We start from the raw sequence: 23,425 nt of genomic DNA on the forward strand, positions 1-23,425 counted from the left end.
ATAATGGATAGCGACATACCTTTTTGAGGTAAAGTCATGGTACTTGGAGGGGACTTCCGTCAAGTTTTGCCTGTTGTACCAAAATCTACATGCGTGTCACGACCCGGGAGCACCCCCAAGTCGTAACAAGGCGTATTCGACCCCGAAAGGGTCTTATACGAGCCACATAGTCATTCATTGCATTCAATAATGAAAATAGTGCGGAATAATTATAAAAAAACTTATTTACATCCACACATTCAAGCTTCATTAAAACAACTTTAAAAACACACAGCGGAAGTCTAAGTCTCACATGGCCATCTTAGACACAATCACAAAACATAAGTAGGGACACGGCCCTTTACAATCAAAAGAAGTCTATTAAGTCTATTACAAGAACCTTATCATAAAATTAGAATATAAAAGTTTTGTCCTCGACATATGAGGACATACCACAAGATCTTGGAAGAACTTCAAGTTCCAAGCTTACTATAGAACCCGCTCACTTTCCGGAACCTACACTAGTAGAAAATAGAGAAATATGGAATTAGCACAATTAAGTACTAAGTATGATGACCATGCAAAACATGCTTTAAAAGGGACATTTTGGTTAGAAACCATGCATTATGCCACTGTTTGAAGTACCATGAATCATTGCATAAAAGACATACAATACAAGCATAAACATCAAGTAAGTCATAATATTACCTTTAAACAATTTCAACATGAAAACCTTTACCTTGGACCTTCACCTCAAGAAACCCTTATGTTATACCTCGTGCAATGTATGTATGGCGTCCCATACCACCATCCATACTAAGGCACCACATTAAGGTCACTTAAGGTAACTTATCATTCCTTTCTTTCACCTTTGCACAATATTCATACATAAGAGGTATATCATCACTTAAGACATGACAAGGGAAAATAACTCGTAATATAACCCAAGTATAGCATGCATCTCATATTAAGCATTTGAGAGCCAAGATTCTTTAATAACCTCATTTAGGCCACAATTGTATCACATACATTAGGATTTAGAGAAACTCACTATGACCCTCTCCAAGCCTACTCGTGCAATGTATAGGTAGCATCCCATACTACTACCTACACTTTGTAGAACCTATCAAGAAACCATAATGAAATCTCGCATGATGGGAAGTAAGCGTTTAACCGACATAGACCATGAGAGCTTGTCATGGAATCCGGTGTCATAAGTCCCCACACCGTAAAGAGGTGGTCTACTTGCCTAAGGAAGACCGGTATATAGCTTAATGGATCCACTAGCTACCTATGCGGGCACATAGTTTATGGGATAAGGTAGACGATCATTGAAACTCATGCCTAACTATTGGGGGAGTTTCCATCTAACCAAATCCACTCGGTGCTTAGCCTACATTCCCATAGAATAGTTCGTTACCTTGACATTATCACATATGAGAGGTGCCATTGGCCTACCAACTCCAAATTACATTCATTAACACGTGAAATGGTGCTTTAAGCCTACCGTTTCAAGGTTCATTTAGGAAAGCTCATTAACTCCTCTCGAAAGGGTGCCATGGGCCTACCGGTTTAAGTCTCATCATTAACCTTCATGGAAAGGTGCCATAGGCCTACCGACTCCAAGGTTCATTATAAGCTCGTGTGGAAGGGTGCCACTAGCCTACCGATCCGAGGATTCAACAATCAACAATATAATCATTTATACAAGAAAATGATGCATAAGCCCTACCAATTCAAGGTATACTTTATATTGAAGAATCCTTCATATTCTATCATCAACATTCATGAGTGTCAAATTGAGAAATAATCTTTCAATAGCAACACATTTACGTTCATAACATGATCACATTATCTTCATTGAATTCTCATTCATATAATGTCATGATAACACTCCAATTTCTCATACTATGTCTTTAAGGCCATGGTCACAATACATTCCATAATTAAACACCTCCACCATAAGTGGATCAAACCAAGCAAGAACAATTTTTATCCATAATATGAGATTAAGCCAACTTACCATCCTCCAAAGCCATAATAAACAACACTCAAGTCCCAACCATTTTTCTTATCACAAGAGAATTCTTCCATAACTTGCCCATAAGGCCACAATCCTCAATTATCCATATACCAACAATTCATCATAAATAGGTATAGAAAACCATATAAATCAACAATACAATCCAATCTAAACACAATTTCATCAACATTAAATCATAGGCATTAAACCCACTTCATTAGCAAATTCTAGGCTTTTAATGAAAACATGGGTTCTTGAAGAAGTTTCATATAAAAATCATCTTAAAATCATAAATACAACTTCAATTCACCAATATAATGACTTTGAAAACATTTTACCCATGAACCCATACCTAGAATGAAAAATAGAAGTTTTGTTCTTTGAAGACTTTTGAAACCCTTTTTAATGGACTCCTTGAAGGAAAGATAATCAAGGATCAAGGGTCACCATACCTTTGCTATGATCTCCCACGAAATTTGATGAAGAAAGCCTTGAATCCAAAGCCCTAGCTCCCACTTCTTCTTCTTCTTAATGGAGGATTGTAGAGAGGGAAATGTTTTAGGGATGGGAATTGAACTAATGGTATCTAGGAAATAATATATGTCCTTTGGAAGAATGGTCCAACACTTAGAAAAAAAATGAGGCGGGTGAACAGTAACCACGCCTACTGGAAATTGCATTTTCCTGCAGAACAGATTTTACGAAAATGGGCATAACTTCTTCGTCCGAACTCCGAATGAGATGAAACGAAGTGCGTTAGGTAGCTAACTCAAAGGGCTTTCCCTGGATATATTATTTGCCACCCAAATAATTTGTGTGCTAGGAGATATGACCCTCCAAAGTAGACCCTCGAAAAAGGCTTCACTTGGAAATTTCGGATTTTGATACGGTTGCTCTAAAATTTGGGTTAGACCCATTTCCCACTCAATTTGACCCCCTAAACAAGAATATGAAGTCGGATTTTCGAAAAATGAAACGGATATTTTTATATACAGCTAAACAAGTTTCCGGTAACTTCCGAAGCACATTTTAAAGAACTTTTTGGGTCAAATTCAAATATAATCATTTCATTAAGTTCTCGACTCCAAACTCACATGTGAGGCTCTAGTTTCACTAGTTCATTTTTTTGGGTCGTTACAATGCGCAAAGACGATAGATGAGAGTTTGGTTAAGTCGTATATTTGGCCTTTAATGGAAAAGATTAAACTTTCAACAAATATGCGAGCAAGTGCAAATACGACTTTCAGTGACTTCTTGCTTCGTATTGGAAATGGAGAAGAAACCACAATACATGATAATTTAATAGCACTTTCAGAACAAATGACTGTCCAACTAAGTCAGGATAGTAATCCAGAAGAATCATTGGTCACGAAAATATTTCCATCGCTTCAACAAAATTACAAATCTGCTGACTATATAACAGAACGGGCAATCTTAGTAAGTAGAAATGACTTTGTAGATAACCCAAATGAAATGATGATTGGAAAATTCCCTGGAGAAACCAAAACATATATCAGTTTTGAATTAGCGGAAGATGTTACCAACAACTACTATCAAGAAGAATACCTCAACACCTTAACACCAAATGGACTCCCACAGCATAGGTACATTATAAAATCCTTCTAAACTTGTACAAATGCCTTATTATGTTACTTCATAGCGTAAAAAAGAAGTCAACAATTACGTGCTTACATAAACATAACAATTAATGAATCTTTACATTGTACAAATTAGGTTGTGCAATGGGACACAATTAATTTGTAGAGGTTTTGACAAGAATGGCATACATGCCGAAATAACAACAGGACAATATGCCACAAAGCAAGTGTTTATTCCAAGGATACAACTATCACCACCCGATAAAGAAGGATATCCTTTCAAATTTATTCGGAAATAATTTCCAATACGTCTATGTTTTACGATGACAATAAACAAAGCACAAGGTCAAACAATACTGAATGTTGGATTGTACTTACCACAACATGTTTTCTCACATGGTCAACAATACGTAGCACTATCTAGAGGAATATTTATGGAAAAAACAAAAGTATTGGTCATGACTGATTAACCAGATCAGCACAAAGGGACGTACACAAAAAATATTGTGTACAAGGAAGTTTTAGGCAACATTTGATTACTACTAAGAATTGGAAGCAATCAAACATGGAAAAATGCACACACACAAAATGCAGCAAATGAAATCTTAATTGGATGTATTGGTGGAAGAAGAGACTATGTGAACAACACCAAAGAACTAGCAAATATGACATTACACTTGTGTAGATTCAATTATGTAAATATACAGCTCAATTATTAAACACTATTTAAACGGGACATGTTATTCATGACATAACATAACTAACAACCCAAACTGTTAGGTCCTGCAAAATTATTTGCAAACAAATGTCATAACAATAAATCTATAATACGACCCTCGCCTATACATGTGTTACAACGCAACGCAAAGTTGCGTGACCCGTCCCTAAGTATGGCGTACTGAATAATGAAATACAAAGACATGTTATGTACAACTGAAATACACATTATCGATAAATTTCTCCGTGTATTGGGATGTCAACACTTGGCATACACGTCGAATGCACGACCACCTCAGAGCATCTCCAACCCTATCATCTATTTTACTCTCAAAATATCGAGTTTTCTATTTTTTCAGACAACCAACTCCAACCCAATTCTCTATTTTACTCCTTAAAAAGGAATCTTTTTCTCTCTCCTCAATATTATATTATTATTTCTATTTCATTTTTATTTTCTTATTTCATAATATAAAAATAATTTCTTCTCATTGCAAATAATCACTCTATAATCTTTATGTAATACAAAATTTCATTTTTTTTTCAAATTCTTCATTTAATATAAAATTATATTTTAATCTAAATTTCTAAATAACATAAATTACAATAAATATTACATATAATACATATTAACGAAAAATTCAAATAAAAGTGAAATCATTAATGAAATATAATTACATCATAAATATTGTATCATAGTAAAATTTATTTTAAATTTTACATAAATACTCAACTTTCAAGACTATTACATTACTCTCATAAATGTTCTATTAATGTATTACGGAGTTCAAAATGAGCAATTTTTTGTCCTTATATTTTTAGGTGTAGCTAAAAATTGTTTAAATTAACAATTTCATCTTGTATCCAATTATTTCGTGTACTAATTTACTTCCCCTATTTCATTTTGAACTATTGCATCAAATATTTTCATGTTCATTAAAAAGTGTAGTTTAATAATTTATCACTATGACATAAAAGTAGATTGTTTGAATTATCATGTAAATTTTGTGCAATTTAAGTGACATATTTTAAAATGACAAAAAAAGTTAAAAAATTAAAAAATTAAATTAAAAAAATTGTTAATTCTGGATGAAAGTAGTATACTTATCAATTATATGTTTTAGATGTTATATTACTTAGAAAATAATTACAAATATTAGAGACTTAATTAATAATCTTATATAATCTAAATAATATTAAAATAACTTTAAATTACACATTTAAAGTGACAATTTGTTTAAAAAATAAAATAGAAAAAAATATTAATTTGGGTGGAAGTAGTAACTTGTTAATAATATATGTTTAGATGTTATATTACATTAGAAAATAATTACAAATGATAAAGACTTAATTAGTAATATAATAGAAATAATATTAAAAATAATCAAAGAGTAAAATAGAGAGGTGAATAGTAGTTTTCCAAATTTGGAGAATTACTATTCACCTCTCTATAATTGAAGAATAGAGAATGAAAACGAGATTGCTTGGAGAACCCATTCTCTATTTTACTCTCCAAATATAGAAAATAGAGAGTAAATAGAGATGGATTGGAGATGGTCTAACGTTACCATACACCTTTGCCATTAACAAAATATTACACAAACAGTCATAAATTCCAACTGTCACATCATGGACAGTCACCAACGACCATCCACCAACATACGTACCTACTCGCTAACCTCTCTTTAAAAAAACCCAGTGCAGATTCAGTAAGAAACAAACTGCCAGTATCACAACAAAAATCCAAATTCACCAATAAATGAATAGCTATGCCTTGTTACTGCCTTAGAATATTAGACCTTCCAACTGGAGTTTGCGAAATTCAATAACAGATCTTCAAATGGTCCTGAAACACTCATAGCCGCGCCACATGGGTGGTCAAACACATCAGGACAACATGTGCCTACTACTTTGAACGATCCCATATCTCCAAAAATAAAGCTGCCCCCTGCAAAAGTCAAATAATAATATATACTTGCACCTGTAAAGAAACGGTTCACACACAGAGCATTGCAGTTGCGACTAAAACACTACCACAACGGCAAACGAGCTACAGTGAAGCCCAAAGCTAATTGTGACAAATAGAGTAGGAATACATTTTAATGGTTGTATCAATCTCAAAACGAGGCAACCATGTGCAACGCACGTGCGGTAAACCTAGTATATTTTTGAAAGAGTGAATAATTAACATGGGCAAAAGAGTTCTAGTATTTCGAAAATTTAAAGAATTACTTGTTATATACTCCTATAATTACTATGATTAAGAATAAAACATATTTTTGGATGATAAAGTAAAATATATTGCTAACTTGTTCAATTATTTTTTTCTTATCCAATTACATCTTATTTTACTTTTAAAACAAAACTAAATATTTGAATTGTAGAATAAATCATAATTATTCTGCAACTAACTCTTCAAATTTCAAATTTAGTAACCACTCGGAAGAAAATATACAAACCGAAATGTAAGCAAACCACACAATTAAAATTGCCCCTCGAAATGAATCATTGCTGGGATTTTTTTCCTTTTATAAAAAGAATTATGTGATTTAACTCAACATAGGTAAAATTGCGTGAAAAGATATGAACATATTTATTTATTTCTCGTTAATTGTTGTCATTGAAGGAGAAAGAAATGTTACATATTTCGATGTTATTGAGTCGTTTGTTGGTTAATTTTTATTAAACTAACCTTCAAACAATATAAATGTTTATATATTTTTTTAGAATGACTTTATGATAGTGTATTATATTTTTGTTATGAACTTTTACTTATTTGGTTTAAGATTTAGGTAATTTTGATAGTTTTCATGACTTATGATTTTTTTAATCTTTATTAGAAAAATACAATTTAAAAATTCAAATTGCATATCAAAACAAAACTTTAATTTCATATCATATGATTTCAAATCATAATTTCACCTCTCATGACCAAACAAGTCCTAAAAAAAGTAACGGAAAAATATAAATGGTATGTAGATATTCTCTGTTATACTTCAAGGTTATATATATTCTTACCGTCAATCTTTTGGATTGTGTATAACCTTAAGGTTAACGAATGGACATGTGACATCATCTAAATGATTTTACCCAAAATTATTTTAATTTTTACCCATAAATTAAAAATTCATCTATCACAATCTAGCCCACTGATGAACCCACCCATGACCCATATATCTTAAGCCGTCTTGATAGAGAGGCAGAATGGAAAGGAAAAGAGGTTCACGACCAACATGTACCAAGGAGAAACCATAACAAGTATTGGTTACGATAGGATCAAGAATTATATATATTTTTTGAATTGGAAAGAGAGGTGAAAGTTCTTGGCAATAGAGCCAAAATGGACTTTTTTATTTCACCCGGTATCCGGAATCTACATTGGAGCTTCGACTAAATTCGAATCGCGCTTTGCAGGGCCCATTCGGGGGTGGTGCTCCCAACATGATTTTCTCCATACTCAGGGCTCGAACCTGAGACTTCTAGTTAAGGGTGAAACACTCCAACCAATGCACCACAACCCATGTTGGTAGCCAAAATGACTTGAATAGTGAATCCAACCGAAGAAAGAAATGCCAAACTGCCCAAATCAAGTAAAATTGACTAAATTGAAAAAGTTGAACTGAACCGAAGACAAATCTCACATTTTTTGTGATAGTAACAACTATAACAAGTCCACGGGCCATAGTGTTGGGAAAATGTTGTTCTTGTATTGGATTAGGCTCTAAGTATGTTGAATCAAGAGCTTAAACAAGATGGAGGGTAAGAATGGGGCCTCGTGAGGCTTGGCGGAGGGTCAAAACCCCTCTTTTTAAGCTTTTGTCTCTGAGAGGATTGAACGTGCCACGAACAACTGTAATTTTCATTGAAATTGTCAAATTTGTTGGTTGTGTGGTGTTGAAACAATGCTAATTCTCTTCAAAAGCAATTGGAATTAGTTGAGTCGAGCTGGAAGCCTAAGACAACATTTGTTGGTTTGATGCGATATAGAGAGAAGAAAACGATATAGAGGGTTTTTTCGTCGTTTAAATTTGGGTTAGCTGTTTAAGATACATGGATGAATTAGATTATGATAAATGGATGGTTTTTAGTTTATGTGTAAGAATTAAAATAATTCAAAGTAAAATCATTTTGATGAAGCCACATATTCGTTCGTTACTCTTAAGAGTATACACAATCCAAAAAAATTAACATAAGAGTATATATAACCTTAAAATACAAGAAAAGATATTTACATATTATTTATAATATAACTTGGGGATAGATATATATCTTTTTCCGAAAAAATAAAGGAGAATATTATAGAATAAAGATTGAATTACTATACGTAAAATAAAGGCTTAACCCATCGGTAGTCCCCTAAAATTGGCACAATGTTTCACTTAGACACCTTAACTGAGCGATGTTTATTTTAAACACCTCATGTAGGATTCCGTTGTGTTATTTTGACACTTTTTTTAATAGCAGCAAAAACATATAATGTGTGTGAATTACACTCGCCAATGACGTGTAAAGTAACAAATTAAATGACGACATTTGTCATTTGTGTCAAAAATAATTTTTAAATAATTAATATTGAGTAAAAATAAAAAGTGACCAATGAAATAATGACACGTGATATTTTCCCCCGAATAAAAGTAAATAAAATTTAAGCCAACTAAAAGAAGCCCCCAACAAAACACCCCACCCCTGACCGTCTTCTCCAAAGCCCCCCCACCCTCGATCGTCTTCTCCTCCCTTCGATAGTCTTCTCCAAACCACCCCCGGCCCACAACCCCCGATCGCCTTCTCCAAATACACTTCCTCCCACCCCCCAATCACCTTCTCCAAACCCTCAAACAAACAAATCCCTTTTCTGATTTGAATTTCTATTTTGGGGTCTGCAAAATAACCCCCGGCTCCCCCGCTTCGCTTTCTCCAAAGTCCTATTCCTTTTCGCAGAAATTATAACTCCCACCCACACCTACATGCTGCGCTTCGTTGAATTCACTTCCCGCAAATTTTCGGAATAAGCTTTTATCAATCTTTCTTAAATTCACTTTGCCGTAAATATTAAATTTTCTATGAAAGAATTTTACGAATGAGTTTATTCTTAAATTTTAAAAATATTTTCCGTCATTTTTGTTGAAAAACCTTCATTCACAATGGATGAAATTTAATTTGGTCAAATGGTGGCTGAAAATGGGGAAGAAGATGAAAAAAATAATTAAAAATTAACTAAATAATCCTTTCACGCCCCTATCAATGAGTGTGTCACACTCATTATGTCATGTAAACAAAAAATGTTAAAATGAAACAGCGAGATTATACATTAGGTGTCTATAATGAACATCTCTCAGTTAAATTGTCTAAATAAAATATCGTGTCAACTTTAGGGGCCACCGATGAATTAGGCCTAAAATAAATAAATAAATTTATATAGCCAATTAACTGAGCTAAAAATATTCATTATACTCGAAAGTTGGGACAAAGAAGAAAAAAAAAGGGTGAAACGGAGTTGTTGGCAAATTAGGGAGGTTTATGCCGGAAGCTGCCAGGGTTTAACTAAAGGGAAGTGAAAAGAGTGTAGCCACAATTCATCTGCAAAGCTCCAAAGCCGGATTCTTTCTATTGCATGAGCAATAATGGAGGGCGTTAGGCTTCGATTGTCGTTCAATGACCCTGACATTCTCAGCGACTTGCAGAAATCTGAGGGTTTCGTAAAAACTTGGCTTCTCCTCAAACCCCAACAGCACAGAACTGTTTCTGATCTTTCTTCTTATCTTCTCCACACTTTTCAGCTCCATGATTCTTGTCCTAATGGCATCCTCCTCTCTGTAACTCTCTTTTCCTCCGCAAGTCATGAGTTTTAAAATTTGTTTTTTTTTTTTAATGATTTCTTCGTTTTTGAAAAATTTCTGTTGTTTACTGCTTTAGTTTGCTTAAGTGTTGCTTCTAGCTTATCAATTTTGTATCCGATGTTGTGGTTTGCTTCTTTGAGCATTGCATTGCAAATGTTAACTTATGCCTGTGCCCTAAGTTAACGAAATTGTCTAAGTTTTGAGTAAGTTTTCTTTCATTCTGGAGTTTTTTTTTCCTCCTGTTGATTACCCCTTTTGTTTCCTTCAGCTATGTCATCTAGCTTATCATTTTCGGATTCCGTGTTGTGGATGTCTCTGAAACTCACTCCCTCTCTTTTATACTATCCTTGCATGTGCTTTTAAGTTGAAAAAAGTTGATTTTTTTAAATATTTCCTTCCATTCTTGAGTTGTTTACTTCTTTTGTGTAAGTATGGCCTGTAGCACATTTTTTTTCAATCTTGTTGGTGCCTGTAACTGCTTCCTTCCTTTCTATATCTGCATGTTCCCTAAAGTTTAAAAAAAAGAAGAAAAGATGAAGCTTTTTGGGTTTTGAGTTTTTTCTTCTGCTGATTGCTGCTTTGTTTGCTTCAACTGTGAACCCTGCCTTAGAGTAATTTTTGAATTGGGTGTCTTTGGTGTGGAGGAAAATATTTTACTGGAAAATGCTTTCCTTGATGAAATCATTTTGTAGTGCTTGGTTACGTTGAATTGTGGAAAACATTTTCTCAGGAGAAATATTTTTCAAAAAATGACTTGGTTCACTTATTGCTGGAAGTTATTTTCACTTACAAATATCTCAGTTCTTACTCCATAGTTACTTGCTTCAACCAATTGGCATTGTTGTCAACCTTTGAGACTTCAAAGTAACACCAAAACCTATTCTTATTTCCCAATGTTATGGACAAGGGTATACTCAAGTAACTCAACCTTAACCAAGCACTAACTTTATGGAGAAGGTCTTCTTCCATGCCAAATGCACCCTGAGTGTTGTTGGTTTTCTTTTCTAAGCACTATGGTTCTCATGTACAGTTGATTGATTTGCATCGTCTCTGTAACTGCCTCATTCTATTTTCTTTGATTTCTGCATGTGTCCTAAGTGTAAATTAACTTATCTTTTTGACGTTTCCTTCTGTTCTTGAGTTGTTTCCTCCTGATTACTGCTTTGTTTGCTTCAACTGTGTTTCCTGGCTTATCATTTTTTTATTCAATGCTGTGGGTTTCCTCTCTGAGCGCTATGTTCTTTGGTGCACTTGGTTAACTGTGTTATTGAGGCTAACTGAAAAGAACATTTTCTCTGTCTTGGTCCTCACTGTCTTGTCTTGTCATCTCATGCAGATGGATGGTTTTGTCTTGCCTCCTTTTGAGTCAACATGTATTTTGGAGGACAAAGATGTAGTCAGGTTTTTGTTTGTTTTTAAATTTGTCTCTCATGGTTTATCTGTTTCTCGTGTAGATTGAATGTTCTAATCTGGTTTTTACTTTAGTGTGAAGAAGAAAAGAGGGCATTTAGCTATCGATGGAAATAATGGACCAAATGTGATTTTAGCTATCGAAAGAAATAATGGTCCCAATGCAGTTGAAAATCTCCAAATTGTTGAGACGCAACCTTTAAAGGGTGGACCGTTGTTATTGGCAAATGAAGCATTTGATCATGGTGCTGGAGGTTATGAGTCTTATGACAGTGAAGAGACTGAAGATGAGTCTGAAAAGGAGGAAGAGGCAGAACCAGAGAAAGATACTTCACACCAGGAAAATGCTTTGGCTGGCAATTCAATTTCCAAAAAAAGAAAAGCATCAGAATTGCTTCCTAGCTCAAAGTAATTCTTGACTTCTTGTTTTGGTGTGCCTGACTTGCCTAGATTTGTAGGCTTTAAATGCACCTTGTAAGTATTCTTAAATCATTTTTTTTTGTAAGTATTATGACTTCTTAAATCTTTGCTCATCATAGGAAAAAGAAACACTGTTCTGATGTTAAGGAGAAGCTTGATGAGCAGACCAAGAAACAAGAAGATCTTACTAGAAAGAAACAGAAGGTATCTGATTCAAATAACAAAGATATGGAGAATAATAAAGGAAATGCTGAGGATAATGAGGACAGTCATATGACACCCAGCATGAAGAAGTATGTCCTTTGGAAGATATTATTTCTTTCTATGAATTATTACAGTATATTTTTTTTGGTATATGTTCTCTTTCTGCAAACCTTCTTGGTGCATTACTTTTGGACTGGCTGTGTGGTCATTTCTTGTTTGAGGATCCATATCTTTCATAAAGTTTCAATTACTAAAAGAAAATTGAAGGTATTGACTCTCTTGGTTCCATTTCCGGGTACTTTGATTTACGTATGTGCTTTTCTAGTTGCTTTCTGTATCAGTGTGTTGTTCTATTGTACGGACAATGTTTTTTTGCGTTTGGACTTTACTGTCCTATTTAAAAGGAACCAACCCATCTTTCCGTGTCAGGCTTGTATGCTTACAGTCCAGGTTCTGCAGGTGAATATTTGAATTGTTTTTCTGCTCCATATTATTTCATGTTTCTTTGTCCCTAATTCTAACTTTTGGTTGTGGTGGTTTGACAAGGTTAGTCTTTATCACACGAAAAGGGGTAATCAGAATTATATAGTACAATGTGACATTTATGTATAAAATTGCGAAAATTGCTTATCCTTTGCTGTGGAGACCTCCTCTTTCGTGCAATGTTTACCTTCTCTGTCTCTTGCCTGGTAGAGGCATCTGCAAGTGCGAGTTTTGTCTCCTTTTTATTCTTGCATGAATGTATTTGATGTCTCCCTTGTTTCAAAGTTTCTCTCTTTTTGTAGAAATGACGAGCTTAAAAAAAACGATGTGGAGAATATAGAGGCGCCCCCCAACTCTGATGCGACTAAAAAAAAGGTTCATAATAGCTGTCTTTTTCCATCCATCTTTTGTTTTTTCCTTCACATAGAATTCTTTACATAATCATTCTATTGGTGGGAGGAGTTTGGAAAAACAGTCCTAAATTTTGGTGGATCTTTTTTTTGATGAAGTAAGTAAATTCATTACAAGGCATCAAGAAGATGCAAGCTTTACAAGGATAGATCAGTTAAGCTCACAAAAAAAGGATTTGTAGCCTCTTTCTAAGCTATAGGGCTAACAAAATCCAAGAAGAGTTCTAAATCTGTGCAAAGCAGTTAGATTAATATTTGATCTTTACTACGCATGAGATGCTTACTCAGAAAGGCTAGATATCACAACAATTAGTAATAAGGGGCACTTGCTCTTAGTCAAACTCCCTTAAGATTGATCAGATTCTATAGTTGTAACTTATTTCTATTTGCCAGTATGGTTCAATTTAAGTGTTTAACATCTTGAACGGACTTTAACGTGTTTGAGAGGTAATATTCTCATCTTCACCTATAGAGATCATGGGTATATTGAGCAGAAGGGGACATACAATAGCTGGCTTATGCAGTCGTAAATCATGGTTTAGACAAAGGATTCTGAGATTTCTGTGAGATGTAAAATATGGAAGATGGAAATGGTATCTCAACAAGATGGCTTCACTCTCATATGATGTATGTTCCCAAGTGGATGACTTAGTGGTTGAGGCAAGGAGTCACTACCGGGAGATCCCAGGTTTTTACCAACTGCAACACTCAGTGTGAGCCCATCTCTCCAACCTTGGCCAGGAGGATTACCCGACTCCTATGCTTGTGGGCGGTAGCAATCTAGCTGGCCGGACATCATCATCAACAACAACACACCCAATGTAATCACACAAGTACGGTTTGGGGAGGGTGTGTATGCAGCCCTCTACCTTGTGAAGGTAGACAGGGTGTTTCCTATAGACCCTCGGCTCAAGTAATGCATCTCAAAAATCAAGTATGTAAAGAAAATACAATCGTGAAGAAGTCATGCGGAAAAACATTGAAGAAGAGAACATTAGCAACTTTTTTTTTTTCAAAAAATGCTCCCAGGCACTCTTCCCAAGGTAATCTTCTAAAGGTCCCTTGCGGACCTATAGACTTCTTTTTTGGTGGTTTCTGATCGCCAGAATCTCTCATTCTTCCTCAGTTTTCTTCTTCTCTTCCTCTATTCGACTTTGTTGTTTCTTTCGATGGAAAACAGATGCTATTACAGATCTGGTGAAAATCTTATGACCTTACTGAAACCATTTCAGAGTCGGAAGTGTCATATGATTGGGTGAGAAGTGAGACTTTCATTGAGGAGGCTTACCTTGAGCAAAGGTTCCTTACTTTAGGTCTGCAAAAGACTTGGAGAAACCTCAGAGAATATGGGTAAAACTTTTAAGTTTAACAAATATGAAAGGTTCATTTCTGTTATAGCTGTCAAGGGACATGGTATATCTGAATTCTGAGGTCATTATTCCTTAGAATAAATTTAATGAAGGGTAGGGGAATCTTGCTAAAATTTTTGAAGAATTTATTAGCAGAAAAGCAGGTGCTCATTTATTATAAGTGGAGATACATTCAAAAAATTTACAGAAGGGGAGGGGAACTTTAAGGAAGCTCTGTACAATAATAAATGGTCAGAAAGGAAGATGCTAGTGGATACAGAGATCACTCTGATAAAAGTAACTTCTCAAGATGATGATACAGATCTTCTGTGTAGGTGCTTAGTTGGTCGATTCTGTGGCGGGGTTGAGATTCCCGCACGCAATGAGGTGAGAAACTAGGCGCAACAGTGCTGGAAGGGAGCCCTGAACATTCAGGTGTATGATATGAATGGGTACCATTTTCTCTTTGAGTTCAAGTTGATGAAAGCTGAAAGCTGCTGAACATGTTTTGATGGATGTTTGGAGAAGACAGGGTCTTCTTTATAACTTGATTGGTGGTATCCGACGAAGGATGCGGTACACTCAAGCACCATATTTGACTGGTTTTGGATTAGGAGTTTAGGTTTGCCCTTACATCTTTGGAACAAGAAGGTGATGAAGGAGATAGGAGACACGTGTGGGGGTTGGCTGGAAAATGAGGAGGAGACGAAGCTAAAATTTATCTCCAATGGACGCATATCAGGGTACGAGGTCCAACAGGTAAAAAACCTCAAAATATCGACATAGCCGATGGGAATCTGATATATACACTACCAATCTGGTGCGCAGCGCCACTTATGTTCAGATATGCATCGAAGGAGGAGGGTGACAGAGAGGGAGTTGGGGCTGGCATGGGAGACAATGTTGTATCTCTAGGAGAGCTGCTGCGGATCCTTGAGAACGAAGCAACAAAGGGGAAAGAGGTTAAGCTCTTTTGTCCATTGGCTAAAGAACTGATGGACATAACAAAGGGAATTAATATAAGTTGCCACATGTTAGGCACATGCTCTCATAGGAATTTGAATGTTGTAGGTTCACAAATGGAACCTACTATGGATTTTTACAAAGGGAAGAATGGGCTTTGTGGCTCCTTGGGTGATCCGGCTATCCAGCTATCCAGCTAGATTAGCCCGGTCAAAACAAATAAAGAATGGGCCTAGTTAAATTGGGCCCGGTCTGGGTTTGAACTCTTCTTTGAAGGGATTAACCCCAAAGCCTTTTATAGAGTCTATTTCATTAACCCAGGACTTGGAGCCGATGTACTTGACGATCAGTGGAAAATCTGGAAGTTTGCATGAGAATGGAGACTCAAATCTCTGAGGAATTAAATCCAAAATGTTCAAAGTAGTCTGAGCAGAGTGGTCAAGCACGACCAAATGCTGAAACTGATTGAAGAAATTGAAGCAACAGCTCGCGTTGAGGGGGAAGATACATGTGGGGTAGATATCACAGGACAACTGGAACAATATATCTAGCTTTCTCTGCTTCAAATTGATGATACATCCTGTGAAGAGGAAGTGCAGGAAAAAATTAGTTTATGGGTTCATCTAAATGTCATTAAGCTCAATCAATCAACTGTTTGGGGCATCTTTCAAGGGCTGCGGGAAAGAGGGATGGGGTTGGAGGGGTTTAAGGACAAGGTGAGAGCATGGTGGATCTCATTTTCAATTTATTTTCACTAGGTCCGTCCAATAGATTAAAAGTTACTTTTTGCTTAATCAATTAAAAAATATTTTTTCTAAAATGTCAAATATCCGTTTTAAGCATTAAAACTCTTTCCAAAGAACTCTTGGCTGTGAAAGTTTGGGTTGCCAACATGATGTATGTTTTTGTAATATCCCAGCAGTGAGTGCAGAAATTCATGTTGAAACCATATGGCCTGGAGCTTTGTTAGTGGCATATAACTTGATTACATCCAGAACCTTCTGTTCCTCAAAAGGCCTCTGAAGCCATTCCCTTTCCTGCTCAGTGGTTTCAGAAATCATTCTGTGAAATTGAAATCAGGCCTCCAGGTTTCAGCTTCTGTTTCTGTATAAATCTGTTTGTAGAACCTGATAATTTCATCTTTGATATCTCTAGTCTCCACTAAATTTTCTCCTTCAACCACTAGGTGGTCAGTGTAGTTGTTTCCCTTGTGAGCATTTGGAGATCTTTGGAAGAATTTTGTAGTTTTGTCTCCATGCTTCAACTATTGAATTCTGGATCTTTGCCTTCAATGTACTTCATTATATATAGCCACTTCTTCAAGTTCTGTTGAGAGTTTAGGTTTTAAAGCCACTTCTTAGATTTCGTTATTGTTGTGCATTATCAATCACTGGCATTTGATTGATATTGTTGTTCTTTTTCATTGTCAAGTTCCCCTTAGTAACCAAATTCCATTCTTTTAGTTTGATCTTCAGAGCCTTTAACTTACTTGCTAGAATGTGGTCTGGTCTACCTTAAGGTTCAAAGGAGTCCCACCAGCATTTAACCTGCTCTTTGAAGCCATCCACTCTTAGCCACCAACTTTCAAATTTAAAATAAGACTTAGTATTGTCCCAATTCTCGCATCTCAAGGATATAGGCCAGTGAGCTGTGATGACCTTAGGAAGAATTGTGTATTGGATATTTCTAATTTTATCCTAGATTGCTGAGTCCTGACTGCCTCCCCATGCCCCAGTGAATTGCCTACCATTGAGAGGAGGGCCTATCAGCTCCATTTCCTCCATGAAATTTGAGAAATCTGACTTACTTTTGGACTGTGAAGTGGCATTCTTCTCTTCAGAGGTGAATCTAGTTTTGTTGAAATCTCCACAAGCTACCCAAAAGTCACCACATAGTCCCCTGGTAGCACCAATTTCCTCCCATAAATAAAGTCTTTCTCTTCTAGAGTTTGGAGCATAAACTCCAGTTAAACACCATGAGAAGTCTTGTGCCACTGCTTTGAAGCTACATGTTAATGAGCGAATACCAGTGCATATGAGCTCTCTTTTCTCAATTCTGCTATCCCACATGATTAAACCCCCCTCTTGTGCCACTTGCCTGTAGACATTCAAAATGTATCCATCTGTTTGCTCAAATTTTCTTTTGGTGAAATGAAAATCCCAAGAGGCTGGTTTAGGTAAAGGAACCCGAGGCATTACGACAAGTGTCTTCTGATGAAATAGTTGTGAAGATTCCAAATGGAGGTTCATGCTGTATGGAGATGGGCAGTCAGTGAAATATATGGGGTTGAAGGATCTTGGTGCTCAAAAATGGTGTCCTCCACTTAGGGAGTCGGTGTATGTAAGTGAATCAGGATCCTTTGACCATTTTTTGTAAATAATCATCAGATCGGAAATGGCCTGAATACCTCTTTCTGAAATAATAGCTGAATAGGTCATGACACACTCAATGAACTTTTTCTTGACATTTTCAATCAGATGCAACACCAGAATGCAACTGTAGCCAAGGTGTGAAGTCAAATGGTCGGAACCTAAGTTTTAGAAGATTCCTCAATGATTGGGAAATCAGCAAGCCATTTGATTTCTTTATTAAGGGCACTTCTCTGCAAGCATACCAGTTGATCTGGAGAAGAATAGCAAAAGTATTTGCACTGTAACAGTCCTCTTATGCAGACCTAAACTACACTGGACAGCAGCTAGATTGTTGGCACTGGAAGCACATTTGGAAGTTGAAGATACCCTAGAAAGTAGTATGTTTTTGTTTGCTAGTGGTAATAGATGTTCAGACCCAAAAAAACCTAAAGTAGAAGGGTATGCAATTTGCTCTAGATGTTTTTTGTGTGAGAAATAAGATGAAACCAACAATCATCTGTTTTAGCACTGCCTAGGCACTGACATTAGATGGAAACAATTCATGAGTATGAAATGTTTGAAATGGACTATGCCTAGAACAACTGGGCAAATACTAACCAGTTGGAATGATCCTGTGAGCATGGCAAGGCAGAAGAGCTAGTGGAGTCTAATGTGGACATGCATTTGATGGACCATCTGGAGGGAGAGAAACTCAAGATGTTCTGAAGACATTATCAGCACTGAGCAGAAGATTAAGATGAACTGTATTTTGAAATTTCACTTTTTGTGTAAAAAAGGTTTCTCAGATGTAGTTTCTATTTTAGACGCCATGGGATCCTTGTAATGGGGTACTAGACCTTTGTTGTAAATGTTTTCCTACTTTTACACTACCTTTGTGCTAATCATTTATGATATTGTTACCTTAATTATTTTGGTGGCATTGTGTATTAAAAAACTATATAGCATAGTGAAGCTAGTACAATAGTGTTCTTTTGGCTAGCTGGATGTTGTTTGTGGTTTAATTTGTTTTATTTTGTATATTAGTATAGACTCTATTGATAACTTTACCTTCACGTATCCAAAATAAAACATAAAATCAGGGCGATTGCATTTCTCAAATTTACTTTTAAGATCTGATTAATTGTCTTCAAGTACTTACTTAAAATGTCAATTCTCTGTCAGGGCCCTAGTAGAAGTGCCAAGAGAAAATCTGCTAAAAGGCGATGGTTGCGAGAGATGGCCAAAATTAAGGAGAAGAACGCAGATGCTGAATCAGAAGGACTGGTAAGTGATCTAATGGCGCAAATATGTCAACTATTACTGCCATACAATGTAACTATTGCTGGGTAAATTTTTCAGCGGAACTGGAAAGAAATGCAGGCTAAAGCTGGAAAGGGAGAGCCTAGCTGCCAACCAAAGGAGCGATTGAATGACGGGGCTAATGGTCAACTTCTGGGACACGTGAGTAGTAATGTATATTGATAAAACTTACATTCCTGTTACTTCTGCGTCATGTACTGGAAACTTGACTCAACAAACTTTGCAGCGAAATGGGAAGCAGCAGAAAACTAAAACTAAAAAAGAAGAGGTAACTGGCCAACCAAAGGGACTTGTGAGTGATCTAACATAAACAAATTATTTATCTGCTCTATACTTCTGTTTCTGTTGACAATACATGAGTATGTAGCTGCAATGGAAGCAATTTCATGGTGAAGATAAGAATGGAGATACCAACGAAGAAAAACATGCAGTAGAGAAAAGCAAATCGTGTGGACAATCATGTCAAAATAGTGACACAGAAGATGAAGTTGTTCCAGTTGAAATAAGGCCTGGGCATATTCGCTTTGAACCTGTTGGAAAAGGTCTTGTACCCCTCTTTGTTAAGTCTACGTGGTCTTCCAATACAGACATATTTATATTTACCTGTAACTCTCTCCCACTTCAGTAACTATTATGCAATCTTGTATTTTATCAAATGATTCAAGTTTAAGTGGGTCATAATTTTGGTGCTTGTCATTGGCATTAATCTTTGTTCCGTCCGTGCCAAGGGAATAGGTATAAGATGCTCAAATTCGGTGCGGCATATGACTGGTGCAGTGGGGCTTGGTTTAATATAACTTGTAGTTGCTTATTAGTTATTGGTTTTCCTTGTTCGCTTGTCTTCCTTTTCCCTCTCCTCTTTTTTGCAGGTGATGGGATTTGGATTGTGTATTATTCCTTGCCTGCTCTAGAAAATGAATCTGATTCTGTTTTTTTCCTCTATAAAAAATGATTCTGATTCAATGGTGTCAGTCTTGTATCTTTTTTAATTTTGTGGAAAAGATCTAACATATGGATATATCTTCTGGATGTTGCAGAACAAGTTTCAAAGCAGAGTCGAGAAGAAGTGGTACGTTTTGCTCAAGTTGTTCTGTGATGCTCTTTTTCTAGATTTCTTCTTCAATGTTGTATCTCTATTCTGAAAGGAGTTTTAAATCTTGAAATCCAAGTTTTTTAGCATACCATTTCTCAAGAATATCTTGTGCAGAATCCCAATGTGTCAAGCAATTAAAAATTTAACTTCGTATTGCTTAAAGGCTCAGTGGAAGGTTACGTGAAAGATAAAGAGGGAGGATTCAAACATAATTTTTCCATGATGAACATGGCCTGAAAATGAGTTTGTGCTACAAAACAAAGTCATGCATACATATTTTCTAGAAGCTTGCATAATGCTATTAATCTTATTGGCTTTTTCCATATCTCAGATGTTGGATAACAAATGCTATATGTTGTATTATACTAACAGATTGGAGAAAAGAAAATAAGCTGGCAACCCTATTTTCATCCATTTAAATATTTGTGTTTATCTGTTATAATCGTTATCAATGTTTCTATAGTGTTTCATTGTTGGTGGATATTTAAGAATTGCTTCACTAATTGTCATTGCATAGACATGCTTGTCCTCTACAAAGTGGCCACTAGTTGCTGTATAGGTATTTAATTATCTTTAGTAGGATGCTTGGTCCTCCCCTTTTCCTTTTTTCTTCCATTAGATAATTCATTTCTGTACTGAAATCATACAAAAATGCTTGAAGTATTCCTTCTAGATGTGATGTGATGGTGCAAAAACCAGAAAATTGGTCTCCTTGGTAAAATTTATTTGACACATTTTCTGTTGGAAATTGCATCATCTTTGATTAGCATAATGACATAGGTTACAGTGTGTCAGGCATGACCAGTGGTAGGCATGTTTCGTGAAATGAAATATATGTGTTTCTTAATGGGATAACTTTTCTCTTCTTGCGTAATGAATTTCCAAGTTACGTGCAGGAAAGTTTCAAGTGGAATGGTATGATGAGCAAGAAGAAGGGACAGAAATGGGGCCAAGAGAAAGTTACATTTTCCCCAAAGACTGATTCTCTAGGTTCAAACAAAGAATATCCTGATATGATGAATCGTGAGAGACAGAAATGGGTCCAAGAGAAAGACTCATTTTCCCAAAAGAATGATTCTATTGGTTCAACCAAAGAACATCCTGAGATAATGAATCGTAAGAGACAGAAATGGGGCCAAGAGAGTGTTTCATTTTCCCAAAAGAATAATTCTCCAGGTTCAAGCAAAGAACATCCTGATATGATGAATCGTGACAGACAGAAATGGGGCCAAGAGAAAAGCTTGTTTTCCCAAAAGAATGATTCTCTTGGTTCAAACAAAGAACATCCCGAGATAATGAATCGTAATAGACAGAACTGGGGCGAAGAGAATGTTCCATCTTCCCAAAAGAATGATTCTCTAGATTCAAACAAAAAACATCCTGAGATGGTGAATGGTGAAAAGGAGCCTCATTTTCATGAATCAATCGACTTCAATACACTTCCTTTTCTTTCTGGCCTGCCCAAGGTTTGTTCTTGTTTTTAATGCATCTGTAGCCTTCAGTATCTGTTGCACTGATATCTGCTGTTAACTTTAGACTAATGAGACTCACACAAAGCAGCTGACAATCTACACTACCCAAAACTCCGGACATTGGGTGGTTGATGTATTGATTTGGGTGGACCACAATTTTAGTATTTAGAAAAACTGTTTTTTAATTTGGCAGGAAGGTCTTGTGATTGCATACCGGCTGCTTGAGTTATCATCAACCTGGACCCCTGAAGTTTCCTCTTATCGGGTAAAACTTGTCTCCATCATAATATGTACTTCTGATTGATGTACATCGTGATTGTGAAATTTGATGTTCCCTTCTGCTGTAGGTTGGGAAAATATCGTCGTATAATTCTGAAGCAAATAGAGTTTTGCTGATGCCAGTAGCTGAATTTCCAGTCATTTCTACTGAGGATGAGTCTTCAAAGCAACCAGATAGCTCTATTTATAATGAAGACGGATCTCTGGAGGTACTTCAGTAAAATTGACTCACTCCTATGCGTGGTGATCTATATTTATGCATATTTCGAGTGAACTTAAGTTGTCATCCTCTGGGATGCAGAGTCTATAGGTTTAATGCATATGACTCTTCTCAATACAAAACCACGGCCTTTTGCAGATAGAATTTTCAGCACTTCTTGAAGTTCGTCTGATGAATAGTACTCCAGATCAAGCAGAAGTACCTGGTGTGGTTATTGAAGGTTCTGCTGCCAATGAGTCCACTCCAGTGCTTAGAAGCAGTAAAAAGAAAACTGAAACCCCAGTTCCTGGTAATTTCATTGTTTTCCCATGTTTACAGGATGGGATTGTGAAAGCTGGGAGATGTAAACATGAAATCTAGGTCCTTTTCATTTTCTTTTGTGACCTTACATTTTACTATTGCAGGAGCTGGAGAAGTAAGCAATGGAAAACAAACACTATCTACCCCTTCAGGTGTGAACTAATGTTTTACGGATTCCTGAGATGAGTAGTAATTTATGAAAACCATTAGTCTCTAATTTCATAGCTAGATCCTGACTATGCACCAATGATCAATGTGAATTACAGAAAATGGCGGAGTAAACCTGTGGGAGCAATTCAGTGATACTCTAAAGTCCAAGAAGGCAGAATTAGCTCAGGAAAGTAGTTGGGATAAGGCAAGTACTGGAAAGAGCCCGTGGTCATATCGACCCATGAGGGGCACTGCGCTAGGCCCTACAATGGCCTTCCTAAGATCCCAAAAGAAAATATGAGATGAAGTTGCAGTTGCATATTTTGTTCATATTATCGTATATTAACCTGCTTCATTCTCTAAGTTTTGCAAAATTCTCACTAACGAAGAGAATTAACTATGTTTTAACTTCTCGATTATGAAATTATCCGGGAAGGTTTGCAGTGTAAAAATGGAGTTGTTGATGCACCCCTTTATGCACTGTTTCTTAAATTCGGGTTGTGCATTGGTGTAAAGGAATTCAAGGATATGAAAAGCCATATATCTGCATTCCAGTAAAACTCTGGGATCCTGTTAAATTTTTGGAATGAAATATAGTCGTCGGATGTACCTTTATTTATAATTTTGAAGACCTCTTAGGTTTGGCCTCGTTTCACTTACCTTCCACGTGGTGTACGATATTACACTTACCTCCCAGTTTGATGTTTTTGTAACAGTTCTTTTGCTTCATTACAATACTAATGTAGATAATCATTTGACTAATTTTCCCTCACTGATTTATTTAATTATTTTTACAAGCATACAGTGTTTATTACATTAATTATTTATGCTTCAATTTAAAAATAAT

At 36.0% G+C, this 23,425-nt stretch overlaps 1 protein-coding gene across 1 annotated transcript; it reads left to right on the plus strand.

The window, feature by feature from the left end:
• Positions 1-9,799: 9,799 nt before the first annotated feature.
• On the plus strand, positions 9,800-23,159 carry LOC125814800 (coilin). Its single transcript, XM_049494247.1, has 16 exons — positions 9,800-10,130; positions 11,491-11,555; positions 11,640-11,972; positions 12,104-12,277; positions 12,974-13,046; positions 18,927-19,028; positions 19,104-19,205; positions 19,291-19,332; positions 19,432-19,606; positions 20,102-20,133; positions 21,054-21,623; positions 21,823-21,894; positions 21,977-22,117; positions 22,267-22,417; positions 22,533-22,580; positions 22,695-23,159. The coding sequence occupies exons 1-16, from the start codon at positions 9,939-9,941 to the stop codon at positions 22,877-22,879; spliced, it is 2,457 nt and encodes an 818-aa protein (XP_049350204.1). The 5' UTR covers positions 9,800-9,938; the 3' UTR covers positions 22,880-23,159.
• Positions 23,160-23,425: the final 266 nt, after the last annotated feature.

Source organism: Solanum verrucosum, unplaced genomic scaffold, assembly GCF_900185275.1.
Source record: "Solanum verrucosum unplaced genomic scaffold, falcon-dt-bn FXZP01000085.1, whole genome shotgun sequence".
Classification (NCBI taxonomy): Eukaryota; Viridiplantae; Streptophyta; class Magnoliopsida; order Solanales; family Solanaceae; genus Solanum; species Solanum verrucosum.

Excerpts from the sequence above, each read along its gene's own strand:
- LOC125814800 (XM_049494247.1), top strand. The coding sequence starts at position 9,939 with ATGGAGGGCGTTAGGCTTCGATTGTCGTTCAATGACCCTGACATTCTC. Across the intron at positions 12,278-12,973 it reads ATGACACCCAGCATGAAGAA|AAATGACGAGCTTAAAAAAA; the intron begins GTATGTCCTTTG and ends CTCTTTTTGTAG. Across the intron at positions 20,134-21,053 it reads AGCAGAGTCGAGAAGAAGTG|GAAAGTTTCAAGTGGAATGG; the intron begins GTACGTTTTGCT and ends AGTTACGTGCAG.